Source organism: Scyliorhinus torazame, chromosome 31 (assembly GCF_047496885.1).
Source record: "Scyliorhinus torazame isolate Kashiwa2021f chromosome 31, sScyTor2.1, whole genome shotgun sequence".
Taxonomy (NCBI): Eukaryota; Metazoa; Chordata; class Chondrichthyes; order Carcharhiniformes; family Scyliorhinidae; genus Scyliorhinus; species Scyliorhinus torazame.
The window spans coordinates 4,751,819-4,768,814 of NC_092737.1; the positions used below are offsets into that span (position 1 = coordinate 4,751,819).

Here is a 16,996-nt window from a genome sequence, read left to right on the forward strand (position 1 = left end):
TGCTGTGTAATTGGGGAATGGATGAGCTGTGTAATTGGGGAATGGACGTGCTGTGTAATTCGGGAATGGACAGGTTGTCTAATTCGTGAATAGACGTGCTGTGTAATTGGGGAATGGACGTGCTGTGAAATTGGGGAATGGGCGTGCTGTGTAATTGGAGAATGGACGTGCTGTGTAATTGGGGAATGGACGTGCTGTGTAATTGGAGAATGCTGTGTAATTGGGGAATGGGCGTGCTGTGTAATTGGGGAATGGGCGTGCTGTGTAATTGGGGAATGGACGTGCTGTGTAATTGGGGAATGGACGTGCTGTGTAATTGGGGAATGGACGTGCTGTGTAATTGGGGAATGGATGTGCTGTGTAATTGGAGAATGGGCGTGCTGTGTAATTGGGGAATGGGCGTGTTGTGTAATTGGGGAATGGACGTGTTGTGTAATTGGGGAATGGACGTGCTGTGTAATTGGGGAATGGACGTGCTGTGTAATTGGGGAATGGGCGTGTTGTGTAATTAGGGAATAGACGTGCTGTGTAATTGGGGAATGGACGTGCTGTGAAATTGGGGAATAGACGTGCTGTGAAATTGGGGAATGGGCGTGCTGTGTAATTGGGGAATGGATGTGCTGTGTAATTGGGGAATGGACGTGCTGTCAAATTGGGGAATGGGCGTGCTGTGTAATTGGGGAATGGGCGTGCTGTGTAATTGGGGAATCGGTGTGCTGTGTAATTGGGGAATGGGCGAGCTGTGTAATTGGCGATGGGCGTGCTGTGAAATTGGGGAATAGACGTGCTGTGAAATTGGGGAATGGGCGTGCTGTGTAATTGGGGAATGGATGTGCTGTGTAATTGGGGAATGGATGAGCTGTGTAATTGGGGAATGGACGTGCTGTGTAATTCGGGAATGGACAGGTTGTGTAATTCGTGAATAGACGTGCTGTGTAATTGGGGAATGGACGTGCTGTGAAATTGGGGAATGGGCGTGCTGTGTAATTGGGGAATGGACGTGCTGTGAAATTGGGGAATGGGCGTGCTGTGTAATTGGGGAATGGATGTGCTGTGTAATTGGGGAATGGATGAGCTGTGTAATTGGCGAATGGACGTGCTGTGTAATTCGGGAATGGACAGGTTGTGTAATTCGTGAATAGACGTGCTGTGTAATTGGGGAATGGACGTGCTGTGAAATTGGGGAATGGGCGTGTTGTGTAATTGGGGAATGGGCGAGCTGTGTAATTGGCGATGGGCGTGCTGTGAAATTGGGGAATAGACGTGCTGTGAAATTGGGGAATGGCCGTGCTGTGTAATTGGGGAATGGATGTGCTGTGTAATTGGGGAATGGATGAGCTGTGTAATTGGGGAATGGACGTGCTGTGTAATTGGGGAATGGGCGTGCTGTGTAATTGGGGAATGGAGGTGCTGTGTAATTGGAGAATGGCGGCTGTGTAATTGGGGAATGGGCGTGCTGTGTGATTGGGGAATGGGCGTGCTGCGTAATTGGGGAATGGGCGTGCTGTGTAATTGGGGAATGGGCGTGCTGTGTAATTGGGGAATGGACGTGCTGCGTAATTGGAGAATGGCGGCTGTGTAATTGGGGAATGGGCGTGCTGTGTAATTGGGGAATGGGCGTGCTGTGTAATTGGGGAATGGGCGTGCTGTGTAATTGGAGAATGGCGGCTGTGTAATTGGGGAATGGGCGTGCTGTGTAATTGGGGAATGGGCGTGCTGCGTAATTGGGGAATGGGCGGCTGTGTAATTGGGGAATGGGCGTGCTGTGTAATTGGGGAATGGGCGTGCTGTGTAATTGGAGAATGGCGGCTGTGTAATTGGGGAATGGGCGTGCTGTGTAATTGGGGAATGGGCGTGCTGCGTAATTGGGGAATGGGCGTGCTGTGTAATTGGGGAATGGGCGTGCTGCGTAATTGGGGAATGGGCGTGCTGTGTAATTGGGGAATGGGCGTGCTGTGTAATTGGGGAATGGGCGTGTTGTGTAATTGGGGAATGGGTGTGCTGTGTAATTGGGGAATGAACGTGCTGCGTAATTGGAGAATAGACGTGCTGTGTAATTGGGGAATGGCGGCTGTGTAATTGGGGAATGGGCGTGCTGTGTAATTGGGGAATGGGCGTGCTGTGTAATTGGGGAATAGACGTGCTGTGTTATTGGGGAATGGACGTGCTGCATAATTGGAGAATAGACGTGCTGTGTAATTGGAGAATGGACGTGTTGTGTAATTGGGGAATCGGCGTGCTGTGTAATTGGGGAATGGACTTGCTGTGTAATTGGGGAATGGAAGTGCTGTGTAATTGGGGAATCGGCGTGCTGTGTAATTGGGGAATGGGCGTGCTGTGTAATTGGGGAATGGACAGGTTGTGTAATTCGTGAATAGACGTGCTGTGTAATTGGGGAATGGACGTGCTGTGAAATTGGGGAATAGACGTGCTGTGAAATTGGGGAATGGGCGTGCTGTGTAATTGGGGAATGGGCGTGCTGTGTAATTGGGGAATGGAAGTGCTGTGTAATTGGGGAATCGGCGTGCTGTGTAATTGGGGAATGGGCGTGCTGTGTAATTGGGGAATGGATGAGCTGTGTAATTGGGGAATGGACGAGCTGTGTAATTGGGGAATGGATGAGCTGTGTAATTGGGGAATGGACGAGCTGTGTAATTGGGGAATGGGCGTGCTGCGTAATTGGGGAATGGGCGTGCTGTGTAATTGGGGAATGGGCGTGCTGCGTAATTGGGGAATGGGCGTGCTGTGTAATTGGGGAATGGGCGTGCTGTGTAATTGGGGAATGGGCGTGCTGTGTAATTGGGGAATGGAAGTGCTGTGTAATTGGGGAATCGGCGTGCTGTGTAATTGGGGAATGGGCGTGCTGTGTAATTGGGGAATGGATGAGCTGTGTAATTGGGGAATGGACGAGCTGTGTAATTGGGGAATGGGCGTGCTGCGTAATTGGGGAATGGGCGTGCTGTGTAATTGGGGAATGGGCGTGCTGCGTAATTGGGGAATGGGCGTGCTGTGTAATTGGGGAATGGGCGTGCTGTGTAATTGGGGAATGGGCGTGTTGTGTAATTGGGGAATGGGTGTGCTGTGTAATTGGGGAATGGACGTGCTGCGTAATTGGAGAATAGACGTGCTGTGTAATTGGGGAATGGCGGCTGTGTAATTGGGGAATGGGCGTGCTGTGTAATTGGGGAATGGGCGTGCTGTGTAATTGGGGAATAGACGTGCTGTGTAATTGGGGAATAGACGTGCTGTGTAATTGGGGAATGGGCGTGCTGTGTAATTGGGGAATGGGCGTGCTGTGAAATTGGGGAATGGGCGTGCTGTGTAATTGGGGAATGGATGTGCTGTGTAATTGGGGAATGGATGTGCTGTGTAATTGGGGAATGGATGAGCTGTGTAATTGGGGAATGGACGTGCTGTGTAATTCGGGAATGGACAGGTTGTGTAATTCGTGAATAGACGTGCTGTGTAATTGGGGAATGGACGTGCTGTGAAATTGGGGAATGGGCGTGCTGTGTAATTGGAGAATGGACGTGCTGTGTAATTGGGGAATGGACGTGCTGTGTAATTGGAGAATGCTGTGTAATTGGGGAATGGGCGTGCTGTGTAATTGGGGAATGGGCGTGCTGTGTAATTGGGGAATGGACGTGCTGCGTAATTGGAGAATAGACGTGCTGTGTAATTGGAGAATGGACGTGTTGTGTAATTGGGGAATCGGCGTGCTGTGTAATTGGGGAATGGACTTGCTGTGTAATTGGGGAATGGAAGTGCTGTGTAATTGGGGAATCGGCGTGCTGTGTAATTGGGGAATGGGCGTGCTGTGTAATTGGGGAATGGACAGGTTGTGTAATTCGTGAATAGACGTGCTGTGTAATTGGGGAATGGACGTGCTGTGAAATTGGGGAATAGACGTGCTGTGAAATTGGGGAATGGGCGTGCTGTGTAATTGGGGAATGGGCGTGCTGTGTAATTGGGGAATGGAAGTGCTGTGTAATTGGGGAATCGGCGTGCTGTGTAATTGGGGAATGGGCGTGCTGTGTAATTGGGGAATGGATGAGCTGTGTAATTGGGGAATGGACGAGCTGTGTAATTGGGGAATGGATGAGCTGTGTAATTGGGGAATGGACGAGCTGTGTAATTGGGGAATGGATGTGCTGTGTAATTGGGGAATGGATGAGCTGTGTAATTGGGGAATGGACGTGCTGTGTAATTCGGGAATGGACAGGTTGTGTAATTCGTGAATAGACGTGCTGTGTAATTGGGGAATGGACGTGCTGTGTAATTGGGGAATGGACGTGCTGTGTAATTGGGGAATGGACGTGTTGTGTAATTGGGGAATAGACGTGCTGTGTAATTGGGGAATGGACGTGCTGTGAAATTGGGGAATGGGCGTGCTGTGTAATTGGAGAATGGACGTGCTGCGTCATTGGGGAACCGGCCTGCTGCGTAATTGGGGAACGGACGTGCTGTGTAATTGGAGAATGGACGTGCTGTGTAATTCGAGAATGGACATGCTGTGTAATTGGGGAATGGGCGTGTTGTGTAATTAGGGAATAGACGTGCTGTGTAATTGGAGAATGCTGTGTAATTGGGGAATGGGCGTGCTGTGTAATTGGGGAATGGGCGTGCTGTGTAATTGGGGAATGGACGTGCTGTGTAATTGGGGAATGGACGTGCTGTGTAATTGGGGAATGGACGTGCTGTGTAATTGGGGAATGGATGTGCTGTGTAATATGAGAATGGGCGTGCTGTGTAATTGGGGAATGGGCGTGTTGTGTAATTGGGGAATGGACGTGTTGTGTAATTGGGGAATGGACGTGCTGTGTAATTGGGGAATGGACGTGCTGTGTAATTGGGGAATGGACGTGCTGTGTAATTGGGGAATGGACGTGCTGTTTAATTGGGGAATAGACGTGCTGTGTAATTGGAGAATGCTGTGTAATTGGGGAATGGACGTGCTGTGTAATTGGGGAATGGACGTGCTGTGTAATTGGGGAATGGGCGTGCTGTGTAATTGGGGACTGGGCGTGTTGTGTAATTGGGGAATGGACGTGTTGTGTAATTGGGGAATGGCATGCTGCGTAATTGGGGAATGGACGTGTTGTGTAATTGGGGAATGGACGTGTTGTGTAATTGGGGAATGGGCGTGCTGTGTAATTGGGGAATAGACGTGCTGTGTAATTGGAGAATGGACGTGCTGTGTAATTGGGGAATGGGCGTGCTGTGTATTTGACGAATGGACGTGCTGTGTAATTGGGGAATGGGCGTGCTGTGTAATTGGGGAATGGGCGTGCTGTGTAATTGGGGAATCGGCGTGCTGTGTAATTGGGGAATGGGCGAGCTGTGTAATTGGCGATGGGCGTGCTGTGAAATTGGGGAATAGACGTGCTGTGAAATTGGGGAATGGGCGTGCTGTGTAATTGGGGAATGGATGTGCTGTGTAATTGGGGAATGGATGTGCTGTGTAATTGGGGAATGGATGAGCTGTGTAATTGGGGAATGGACGTGCTGTGTAATTCGGGAATGGACAGGTTGTGTAATTCGTGAATAGACGTGCTGTGTAATTGGGGAATGGACGTGCTGTGAAATTGGGGAATGGGCGTGCTGTGTAATTGGAGAATGGACGTGCTGTGTAATTGGGGAATGGACGTGCTGTGTAATTGGAGAATGCTGTGTAATTGGGGAATGGGCGTGCTGTGTAATTGGGGAATGGGCGTGCTGTGTAATTGGGGAATGGACGTGCTGTGTAATTGGGGAATGGACGTGCTGTGTAATTGGGGAATGGACGTGCTGTGTAATTGGGGAATGGATGTGCTGTGTAATTGGAGAATGGGCGTGCTGTGTAATTGGGGAATGGGCGTGTTGTGTAATTGGGGAATGGACGTGTTGTGTAATTGGGGAATGGACGTGCTGTGTAATTGGGGAATGGACGTGCTGTGTAATTGGGGAATGGGCGTGTTGTGTAATTAGGGAATAGACGTGCTGTGTAATTGGGGAATGGACGTGCTGTGAAATTGGGGAATAGACGTGCTGTGAAATTGGGGAATGGGCGTGCTGTGTAATTGGGGAATGGATGTGCTGTGTAATTGGGGAATGGACGTGCTGTGAAATTGGGGAATGGGCGTGCTCTGTAATTGGGGAATGGGCGTGCTGTGTAATTGGGGAATCGGTGTGCTGTGTAATTGGGGAATGGGCGTGCTGTGTAATTGGGGAATGGATGTGCTGTGTAATTGGGGAATGGATGTGCTGTGTAATTGGGGAATGGACGTGCTGTGTAATTCGGGAATGGACAGGTTGTGTAATTCGTGAATAGACGTGCTGTGTAATTGGGGAATGGACGTGCTGTGAAATTGGGGAATGGGCGTGCTGTGTAATTGGAGAATGGACGTGCTGTGTAATTGGAGAATGCTGTGTAATTGGGGAATGGGCGTGCTGTGTAATTGGGGAATGGGCGTGCTGTGTAATTGGGGAATGGACGTGCTGTGTAATTGGGGAATGGGCGTGTTGTGTAATTGGGGAATGGGCGAGCTGTGTAATTGGCGATGGGCGTGCTGTGAAATTGGGGAATAGACGTGCTGTGAAATTGGGGAATGGGCGTGCTGTGTAATTGGGGAATGGATGTGCTGTGTAATTGGGGAATGGATGAGCTGTGTAATTGGTGAATGGACGTGCTGTGTAATTCGGGAATGGACAGGTTGTGTAATTCGTGAATAGACGTGCTGTGTAATTGGGGAATGGACGTGCTGTGAAATTGGGCAATGGGCGTGCTGTGTAATTGGAGAATGGACGTGCTGTGTAATTGGGGAATGGACGTGCTGTGTAATTGGAGAATGCTGTGTAATTGGGGAATGGGCGTGCTGTGTAATTGGGGAATGGGCGTGCTGTGTAATTGGGGAATGGACGTGCTGTGTAATTGGGGAATGGACGTGCTGTGTAATTGGGGAATGGACGTGCTGTGTAATTGGGGAATGGATGTGCTGTGTAATTGGAGAATGGGCGTGCTGTGTAATTGGGGAATGGGCGTGTTGTGTAATTGGGGAATGGACGTGTTGTGTAATTGGGGAATGGACGTGCTGTGTAATTGGGGAATGGACGTGCTGTGTAATTGGGGAATGGGCGTGTTGTGTAATTAGGGAATAGACGTGCTGTGTAATTGGAGAATGGACGTGCTGTGTAATTGGGGAATGGACGTGCTGTGTAATTGGAGAATGCTGTGTAATTGGGGAATGGGCGTGCTGTGTAATTGGGGAATGGGCGTGCTGTGTAATTGGGGAATGGACGTGCTGTGTAATTGGGGAATGGACGTGCTGTGTAATTGGGGAATGGACGTGCTGTGTAATTGGGGAATGGATGTGCTGTGTAATTGGAGAATGGGCGTGCTGTGTAATTGGGGAATGGGCGTGTTGTGTAATTGGGGAATGGACGTGTTGTGTAATTGGGGAATGGACGTGCTGTGTAATTGGGGAATGGACGTGCTGTGTAATTGGGGAATGGACGTGCTGTGTAATTGGGGAATGGACGTGCTGTTTAATTGGGGAATAGACGTGCTGTGTAATTGGAGAATGCTGTGTAATTGGGGAATGGACGTGCTGTGTAATTGGGGAATGGACGTGCTGTGTAATTGGGGAATGGGCGTGCTGTGTAATTGGGGACTGGGCGTGTTGTGTAATTGGGGAATGGACGTGTTGTGTAATTGGGGAATGGCATGCTGCGTAATTGGGGAATGGACGTGTTGTGTAATTGGGGAATGGACGTGTTGTGTAATTGGGGAATGGGCGTGCTGTGTAATTGGGGAATAGACGTGCTGTGTAATTGGAGAATGGACGTGCTGTGTAATTGGGGAATGGGCGTGCTGTGTATTTGACGAATGGACGTGCTGTATAATTGGGGAATGGGCGTGCTGTGTAATTGGGGAATGGGCGTGCTGTGTAATTGGGGAATCGGCGTGCTGTGTAATTGGGGAATGGGCGTGCTGTGTAATTGGGGAATGGGCGAGCTGTGTAATTGGGGAATGGGCGAGCTGTGTAATTGGGGAATGGGCGAGCTGTGTAATTGGCGATGGGCGTGCTGTGTAATTGGGGAATGGACGTGCTGTGTAATTGGGGAACGGGCGTGCTGTGTAATTGGGGAATGGGCGTGCTGTGTAATTGGGGAATGGGCGTGCTGTGTAATTGGGGAATGGGCGTGCTGTGTAATTGGGGAATGGGCGAGCTGTGTAATTGGGGAATGGGCGAGCTGTGTAATTGGGGAATGGGCGAGCTGTGTAATTGGGGATGGGCGTGCTGTGTAATTGGGCAATGGACGTGCTGTGTAATTGGGGAATGGGCGTGCTGTGTAATTGGGGGATGGGCGTGCTGTGTAATTGGGGAATGGACGTGCTGTGTAATTGATGAATGGGCGTGCTGTGTAATTGGGGAATGGGCGTGCTGTGTAATTGGGGAATGGGCGTGCTGTGTAATTGGGGAATGGGCGAGCTGTGTAATTGGGGATGGGCGTGCTGTGTAATTGGGGAATGGACGTGCTGTGTAATTGGGGAATGGGCGTGCTGTGTAATTGGGGGATGGGCATGCTGTGTAATTGGGGAATGGACGTGCTGTGTAATTGGGGAATGGACGTGCTGTGTAATTGACGAATGGGCGTGCTGTGTAATTGGGGAATGGGCGTGCTGTGTAATTGGGGAATGGATGAGCTGTGTAATTGGGGAATGGGCGTGCTGTGTAATTGGGGAATGGGCGAGCTGTGTAATTGGGGAATGGGCGAGCTGTGTAATTGGGGATGGGCGTGCTGTGTAATTGGGGAATGGACGTGCTGTGTAATTGGGGAATGGGCGTGCTGTGTAATTGAGGAATGGACATGCTGTGTAATTGGGGAATGGAATTGCTCGGTAATTCTTGAGGGTCAACCTCATTTTCCCCTCTGCAGGATTTCGACGACTGCATCATCCGGCAAACTAACACCCACTTCCAGTACGGCTACGAATATCTGGGCAATTCGGGGAGATTGGTGATCACTCCACTCACAGACAGGTAGGTGCCAGCACTCCCCTCGAGGCAATCACTCCACTCACAGACTGGTAGGTGCCAGCGCTCCCCTCTAGGCAATCACTCCACTCACAGACTGGTAGGTGCCAGCGCTCCCCTCGAGGCAATCACTCCACTCTCAGACTGTGAGGTGCCAGCACTCGCCTCGAGGCAATCACTCCACTCACAGACAGGTAGGTGCCAGCACTCCCCTCGAGGCAATCACTCCACTCACAGACTGTGAGGTGCCAGCACTTCCCTCGAGGCAATCACTCCACTCACAGACTGTTAGGTGCCAGCACTTCCCTCGAGGCAATCACTCCACTCTCAGACATGGAGGTGCCAGCACTCTCCTCGAGGCAATCACTCCACTCTCAGACATGGAGGTGCCAGCGCTCCCCTCGAGGCAATCACTCCACTCAGACATGGAGGTGCCAGCGCTCCCCTCGAGGCAATCACTCCACTCACAGACTGTTAGGTGCCAGCACTTCCCTCGAGGCAATCACTCCACTCACAGACAGGGAGGTGCCAGCACTCGCCTCGAGGCAATCACTCCACTCACAGACAGGGAGGTGCCAGCACTCGCCTCGAGGCAATCACTCCACTCACAGACAGGGAGGTGCCAGCACTCGCCTCGAGGCAATCACTCCACTCACAGACAGGGAGGTGCCAGCACTTCCCTCGAGGCAATCACTCCACTCAGACATGGAGGTGCCAGCGCTCCCCTCGAGGCAATCACTCCACTCACAGACAGGGAGGTGCCAGCACTCGCCTCGAGGCAATCACTCCACTCACAGACAGGGAGGTGCCAGCACTTCCCTCGAGGCAATCACTCCACTCAGACATGGAGGTGCCAGCGCTCCCCTCGAGGCAATCACTCCACTCACAGACTGTTAGGTGCCAGCACTTCCCTCGAGGCAATCACTCCACTCACAGACAGGGAGGTGCCAGCACTCGCCTCGAGGCAATCACTCCACTCACAGACAGGGAGGTGCCAGCACTCGCCTCGAGGCAATCACTCCACTCACAGACAGGGAGGTGCCAGCACTCGCCTCGAGGCAATCACTCCACTCACAGACAGGGAGGTGCCAGCACTCGCCTCGAGGCAATCACTCCACTCACAGACAGGGAGGTGCCAGCACTCGCCTCGAGGCAATCACTCCACTCACAGACAGGGAGGTGCCAGCACTTCCCTCGAGGCAATCACTCCACTCAGACATGGAGGTGCCAGCGCTCCCCTCGAGGCAATCACTCCACTCACAGACAGGGAAGTGCCAGCACTCGCCTCGAGGCAATCACTCCACTCACAGACAGGGAGGTGCCAGCACTTCCCTCGAGGCAATCACTCCACTCAGACATGGAGGTGCCAGCGCTCCCCTCGAGGCAATCACTCCACTCACAGACAGGGAGGTGCCAGCACTCGCCTCGAGGCAATCACTCCACTTACAGACTGGTTGGGCGTCTGCACTCACCTCGAGGCAATCACTCCACTCACAGACAGGGAGGTGCTAGCACTCACCTCGAGGCAATCACTCCACTCTCAGACAGGGAGGTGCCAGCGCTCCCCTCGAGGCAATCACTCCACTCACAGACAGGGAGGTGCCAGCACTCTCCTCGAGGCAATCACTCCACTCACAGACAGGGAGGTGCCAGCACTCGCCTCGAGGCAATCACTCCACTCACAGACAGGGAGGTGCCAGCACTCGCCTCGAGGCAATCACTCCACTTACAGACAGGGAGGTGCCAGCGCTCCCCTCGAGGCAATCACTCCACTCATAGACAGGGAGGTGCCAGCACTCGCCTCGAGGCAATCACTCCACTCACAGACAGGGAGGTGCCAGCACTCACCTCGAGGCAATCACTCCACTCACAGACAGGGAGGTGCCAGCACTCGCCTCGAGGCAATCACTCCACTCACAGACAGGGAGGTGCCAGCACTCGCCTCGAGGCAATCACTCCACTCACAGACAGGGAGGTGCCAGCACTTCCCTCGAGGCAATCACTCCACTCAGACATGGAGGTGCCAGCGCTCCCCTCGAGGCAATCACTCCACTCACAGACAGGGAGGTGCCAGCACTCGCCTCGAGGCAATCACTCCACTCTCAGACAGGGAGGTGCCAGCGCTCCCCTCGAGGCAATCACTCCACTCACAGACAGGGAGGTGCCAGCACTCGCCTCGAGGCAATCACTCCACTCACAGACAGGGAGGTGCCAGCACTCGCCTCGAGGCAATCACTCCACTCACAGACAGGGAGGTGCCAGCACTCTCCTCGAGGCAATCACTCCACTCACAGACAGGGAGGTGCCAGCACTCGCCTCGAGGCAATCACTCCACTCACAGACAGGGAGGTGCCAGCACTCGCCTCGAGGCAATCACTCCACTTACAGACTGGTTGGGCGTCTGCACTCACCTCGAGGCAATCACTCCACTCACAGACAGGGAGGTGCCAGCACTCGCCTCGAGGCAATCACTCCACTCACAGACAGGGAGGTGCCAGCACTCGCCTCGAGGCAATCACTCCACTCACAGACAGGGAGGTGCCAGCACTCGCCTCGAGGCAATCACTCCACTCACAGACAGGGAGGTGCCAGCGCTCCCCTCGAGGCAATCACTCCACTTACAGACTGGTTGGGCGTCTGCACTCACCTCGAGGCAATCACTCCACTCACAGACAGGGAGGTGCCAGCACTCGCCTCGAGGCAATCACTCCACTCACAGACAGGGAGGTGCCAGCACTCGCCTCGAGGCAATCACTCCACTCACAGACAGGGAGGTGCCAGCACTCGCCTCGAGGCAATCACTCCACTTACAGACTGGTTGGGCGTCTGCACTCACCTCGAGGCAATCACTCCACTCACAGACAGGGAGGTGCCAGCACTCGCCTCGAGGCAATCACTCCACTCACAGACAGGGAGGTGCCAGCACTCGCCTCGAGGCAATCACTCCACTTACAGACTGGTTGGGCGTCTGCACTCACCTCGAGGCAATCACTCCACTCACAGACAGGGAGGTGCCAGCACTCACCTCGAGGCAATCACTCCACTCACAGACAGGGAGGTGCCAGCACTCGCCTCGAGGCAATCACTCCACTCACAGACAGGGAGGTGCCAGCACTCGCCTCGAGGCAATCACTCCACTCACAGACAGGGAGGTGCCAGCACTCGCCTCGAGGCAATCACTCCACTCACAGACAGGGAGGTGCCAGCACTCGCCTCGAGGCAATCACTCCACTCACAGACAGGGAGGTGCCAGCACTCGCCTCGAGGCAATCACTCCACTTACAGACTGGTTGGGCGTCTGCACTCACCTCGAGGCAATCACTCCACTCACAGACAGGGAGGTGCCAGCACTCGCCTCGAGGCAATCACTCCACTCACAGACAGGGAGGTGCCAGCACTCGCCTCGAGGCAATCACTCCACTCACAGACAGGGAGGTGCCAGCACTCGCCTCGAGGCAATCACTCCACTCACAGACAGGGAGGTGCCAGCGCTCCCCTCGAGGCAATCACTCCACTTACAGACTGGTTGGGCGTCTGCACTCACCTCGAGGCAATCACTCCACTCACAGACAGGGAGGTGCCAGCACTCGCCTCGAGGCAATCACTCCACTCACAGACAGGGAGGTGCCAGCACTCGCCTCGAGGCAATCACTCCACTTACAGACTGGTTGGGCGTCTGCACTCACCTCGAGGCAATCACTCCACTCACAGACAGGGAGGTGCCAGCACTCGCCTCGAGGCAATCACTCCACTCACAGACAGGGAGGTGCCAGCACTCGCCTCGAGGCAATCACTCCACTTACAGACTGGTTGGGCGTCTGCACTCACCTCGAGGCAATCACTCCACTCACAGACAGGGAGGTGCCAGCACTCGCCTGTCACTGAGGGTGGGATGCAGAAGTGTTGAAGGAGGTAACGAGAGAGACGTGGGTTTGGGGCTATGTGGTCTGTCACCGGCACTTCCTGACCTGACCAGACATTCGGAGCACTCTCGCCTGTTGCCAGTGGGAAAGCTGGTGTGCGTATAAAACAGTGGCATCATCAATGGATGGAGGAGAATGTAGCTGACTGCTAATTCAAAACTCCTTACAAATGATCTGTTCATGCTCTTTGACACTGAATTCTGCCTCCGGTGTTATCGACAGTGCTCAAGTCAAACTATTGCACAACTAAACCTTCTGTGGCAAAACAAATTAGTGATCAGGAGTAGACTAATTAACAGGCTATTGTGTTAAAACTTGTATAGTTTCTGTCATGTGAGAGACATTCGCACTGTTCAATAATGTGTCTCCTTATTGTCCTGTCAAATACTCCTGTTGCATTGGACGCCACACTGTGGACAGGCAGCCCATTTCAAGGCGTGCAGGTTTGGTGGATTGGCCTTGATAAATTGTCCTTAGTGACCAGAAAAGGTTAGGAGGGGTTATTGGCTTACTGGGATTAATTCGATTAAGTTTACTTTCGTGATGGAAAGGGATAGGTATATACCGCAGGGCAAGAGTTATATCTGGGGGAAAGGCAATTATGACTCGATGAGGCAAGACTTAGGATGCATCGGATGGAGAGAAAAATTGCAGGGGATGGGCACAATGGAAATGTGGAGCTTGTTCAAGGAACAGCTACTGCGTGTCCTTGATAAGTATGTACTTGTCAGGCAGGGAGGAAGTGGTCGAGCAAGGGAACCATGGTTTACTAAAGCAGTCGAAACACTTGTCAAGAGGAAAAAGGAGACTTATGTAAAGATGAGACATGAAGGTTCAGTTAGGGCGCTTGAGAGTTACAAGTTAGCTGGGAAGGACCTAAAGAGAGAGCTAAGAAGAGGCAGGAGGGGACATGAGAAGTCTTTGGCAGGTAGGATCAAGGATAACCTTAAAGCTTTCCATAGATATGTCAAGAATAAACGAATGATAATCACTCCACTCAGACAGGTAGTCTGTGAGTAGGGTAAGAGTAGGGCCAGTCAAGGACAGTAGTGGGAAGTTGTGCTTGGAGTCCGAGGAGATAGGAGAGGTGCTAAATGAATATTTTTCGTCAGTATTCACACAGGAAAAAGACAATGTTGTCGAGGAGAATACTGAGATTCAGGCTACTAGACTAGAAGGGCTTGAGGTTCATAAGGAGGAGGTGTTAGCAATTCTGGAAAGTGTGAAAATAGATAAGTCCCCTGGGCCAGATGGGATTTATCCTAGGATTCTCTGGGAAGCTAGGGAGGAGATTGCTGAGCCTTTGGCTTTGATCTTTTAAGTCATCTTTGTCTACAGGAATAGTGCCAGAAGACTGGAGGATAGCAAATGTTGTCCCCTTGTTCAAGAAGGGGAGTAGAGAGAACCCCGGTAACTATAGACCAGTGAGCCTTACTTCTGTTGTGGGAAAAATCTTGGAAAGGTTTATAAGAGATAGGATGTATAATCATCTGGAAAGGAATAATTTGATTAGAGATAGTCAACATGGTTTTGTGAAGGGTAGGTCGTGACTCACAAACCTTATTGAGTTCTAGGAGAACGTGACCAAACAGGTGGATGAGGGTAAAGCAGTTGATGTGGTGTATATGGATTTCAGTAAAACGTTTGATAAGGTTCCCCACGGTAGGCTACTGCAGAAAATACGGAGACATGGGATTCAGGATGATTAAGCAGTTTGGATCAGAAATTGGCTAGCTGGAAGAAGACAAAGGGTGGTGGTTGATGGGAAGTGTTCAGACTGGAGTCCAGTTACTAGTGGTGTACCACAAGGATCTGTTTTGGGGCCACTGCTGTTTGTCATTTTTATAAATGACCTGGAGGAGGGCGTAGAAGGATGGGTGAGTAAATTTGCAGATGACACTAAAGTTGGTGGAGTTGTGGACAGTGCGGAAGGATATTACAAGTTACAGATGGACATAGATAAGATGCAGCGCTGGGCTGAGAGGTGGCAAATGGAGTTTAATGCAGAAAAGTGTGAGATGATTCATTTTGGAAGGAATAACAGGAAGACAGAATACTGGGCTAATGGTAAGATTCTTGGCAGTGTGGATGAGCAGAGAGATCTCAGTGTCCATGTACATAGATCCCTGAAAGTTGCCACTCAGGTTGAGAGGGTTGTTAAGAAGGCGTATGGTGTGTTAGCTTTTATTGGTTGAGGGATTGAGTTTCGGATCCATGAGGTCATGTTGCAGCTGCACAAAACTCTGGTGCGGCCGCATTTGGAGTATTGCGTGCAATTCTGGTCGCCGCATTATAGGAAGGATGTGGAAGCATTGGAAAGGGTGCAGAGGAGATTTACCAGAATGTTGCCTGGTATGGAGGGAAGATCTTATGAGGAAAGGCTGAGGGACTTGAGGCTGTTTTCATAGAGAGAAGAAGGTTAAGAGGTGACTTAATTGTGGCAGACAAGATGATCAGAGGATTGGATAGGGTGGACAGTGAGAGCCTTTTTCCTCGGATGGTGATGTCTAGCACGAGGGGACATAGCTTTAAATTGAGGGGAGATAGATATAGGACAGATGTCAGAGGTAGGTTCTTTACTCAGAGAGTAGTAAGGGTGTGGAATGCCCTGCCTGCAACAGTAGTGGACTCGACAACACTAAGGGCATTCAAATGGTCATTGGATAGACATATGGACAATAAGGGAATAGTGTAGATGGGCTTTAGAGTGGTTTCACAGGTCGGCGCAACATCGAGGGCCGAAGGGCCGGTACTGCGATGGAATGTTCTATGGTCTATGGGGGAGGATGGAAGTGAGGGCTTAAGTGGGTCGGTGCAGACTCGATGGGCCGAATGGCCTCCTTCTGCACTGTGTGTTCGATGTTCTATGTAGGGTGGTTTCCTCTGGAGTCAGTCCCTCCAATAACCAGAACGAAGCGAATCCTGTCCTACCCCAGTCCGAGCGAGTCCCTCCCTACCCCAGTCAGAGCGAGTCCCTCCCTACCCCAGTCAGAGCGAGTCCCTCCCTACCCCAGTCAGAGCGAGTCCCTCCCTACCCCAGTCAGAGCGAGTCCCTCCCTACCCCAGTCAGAGCGAGTCCCTCCCTACCCCAGTCAGAGCGAGTCCCTCCCTACCCCAGTCAGAGCGAGTCCCTCCCTACCCCAGTCAGAGCGAGTCCCTCCCTACCCCAGTCAGAGCGAGTCCCTCCCTACCCCAGTCAGAGCGAGTCCCTCCCTACCCCAGTCAGAGCGAGTCCCTCCCTACCCCAGTCAGAGCGAGTCCCTCCCTACCCCAGTCAGAGCGAGTCCCTCCCTACCCCAGTCAGAGCGAGTCCCTCCCTACCCCAGTCAGAGCGAGTCCCTCCCTACCCCAGTCAGAGCGAGTCCCTCCCTACCCCAGTCAGAGCGAGTCCCTCCCTACCCCAGTCAGAGCGAGTCCCTCCCTACCCCAGTCAGAGCGAGTCCCTCCCTACCCCAGTCAGAGCGGGTCCCTCCCTACCCCAGTCAGAGCGGGTCCCTCCCTACCCCAGTCAGAGCGGGTCCCTCCCTACCCCAGTCAGAGCGGGTCCCTCCCTACCCCAGTCAGAGCGGGTCCCTCCCTACCCCAGTCAGAGCGGGTCCCTCCCTACCCCAGTCAGAGCGGGTCCCTCCCTACCCCAGTCAGAGCGAGTCCCTCCCTACCCCAGTCAGAGCGAGTCCCTCCCTACCCCAGTCAGAGCGAGTCCCTCCCTACCCCTACCCCAGTCAGAGCGAGTCCCTCCCTACCCCAGTCAGAGCGAGTCCCTCCCTACCCCAGTCAGAGCGAGTCCCTCCCTACCCCAGTCAGAGCGAGTCCCTCCCTACCCCAGTCAGAGCGAGTCCCTCCCTACCCCAGTCAGAGCGAGTCCCTCCCTACCCCAGTCAGAGCGAGTCCCTCCCTACCCCAGTCAGAGCGAGTCCCTCCCTACCCCAGTCAGAGCGAGTCCCTCCCTACCCCAGTCAGACCGAGTCCCTCCCTACCCCAGTCAGAGCGAGTCCCTCCCTACCCCAGTCAGAGCGAGTCCCTCCCTACCCCAGTCAGAGCGAGTCCCTCCCTACC

The 16,996-nt window shown here is 52.7% G+C and overlaps 1 protein-coding gene across 1 annotated transcript in view; it reads left to right on the forward strand.

The window, feature by feature from the left end:
- dnah2 (dynein, axonemal, heavy chain 2) overlaps positions 1-16,996 on the forward strand; it is a 314,816-nt gene that overhangs the window by 121,641 nt on the left and 176,179 nt on the right. The window contains exon 36 of the mRNA XM_072493227.1: positions 8,920-9,023. Within this exon, the coding sequence (XP_072349328.1) occupies positions 8,920-9,023 (104 nt within the window). The remainder of the gene's footprint in view (positions 1-8,919; positions 9,024-16,996) is intronic.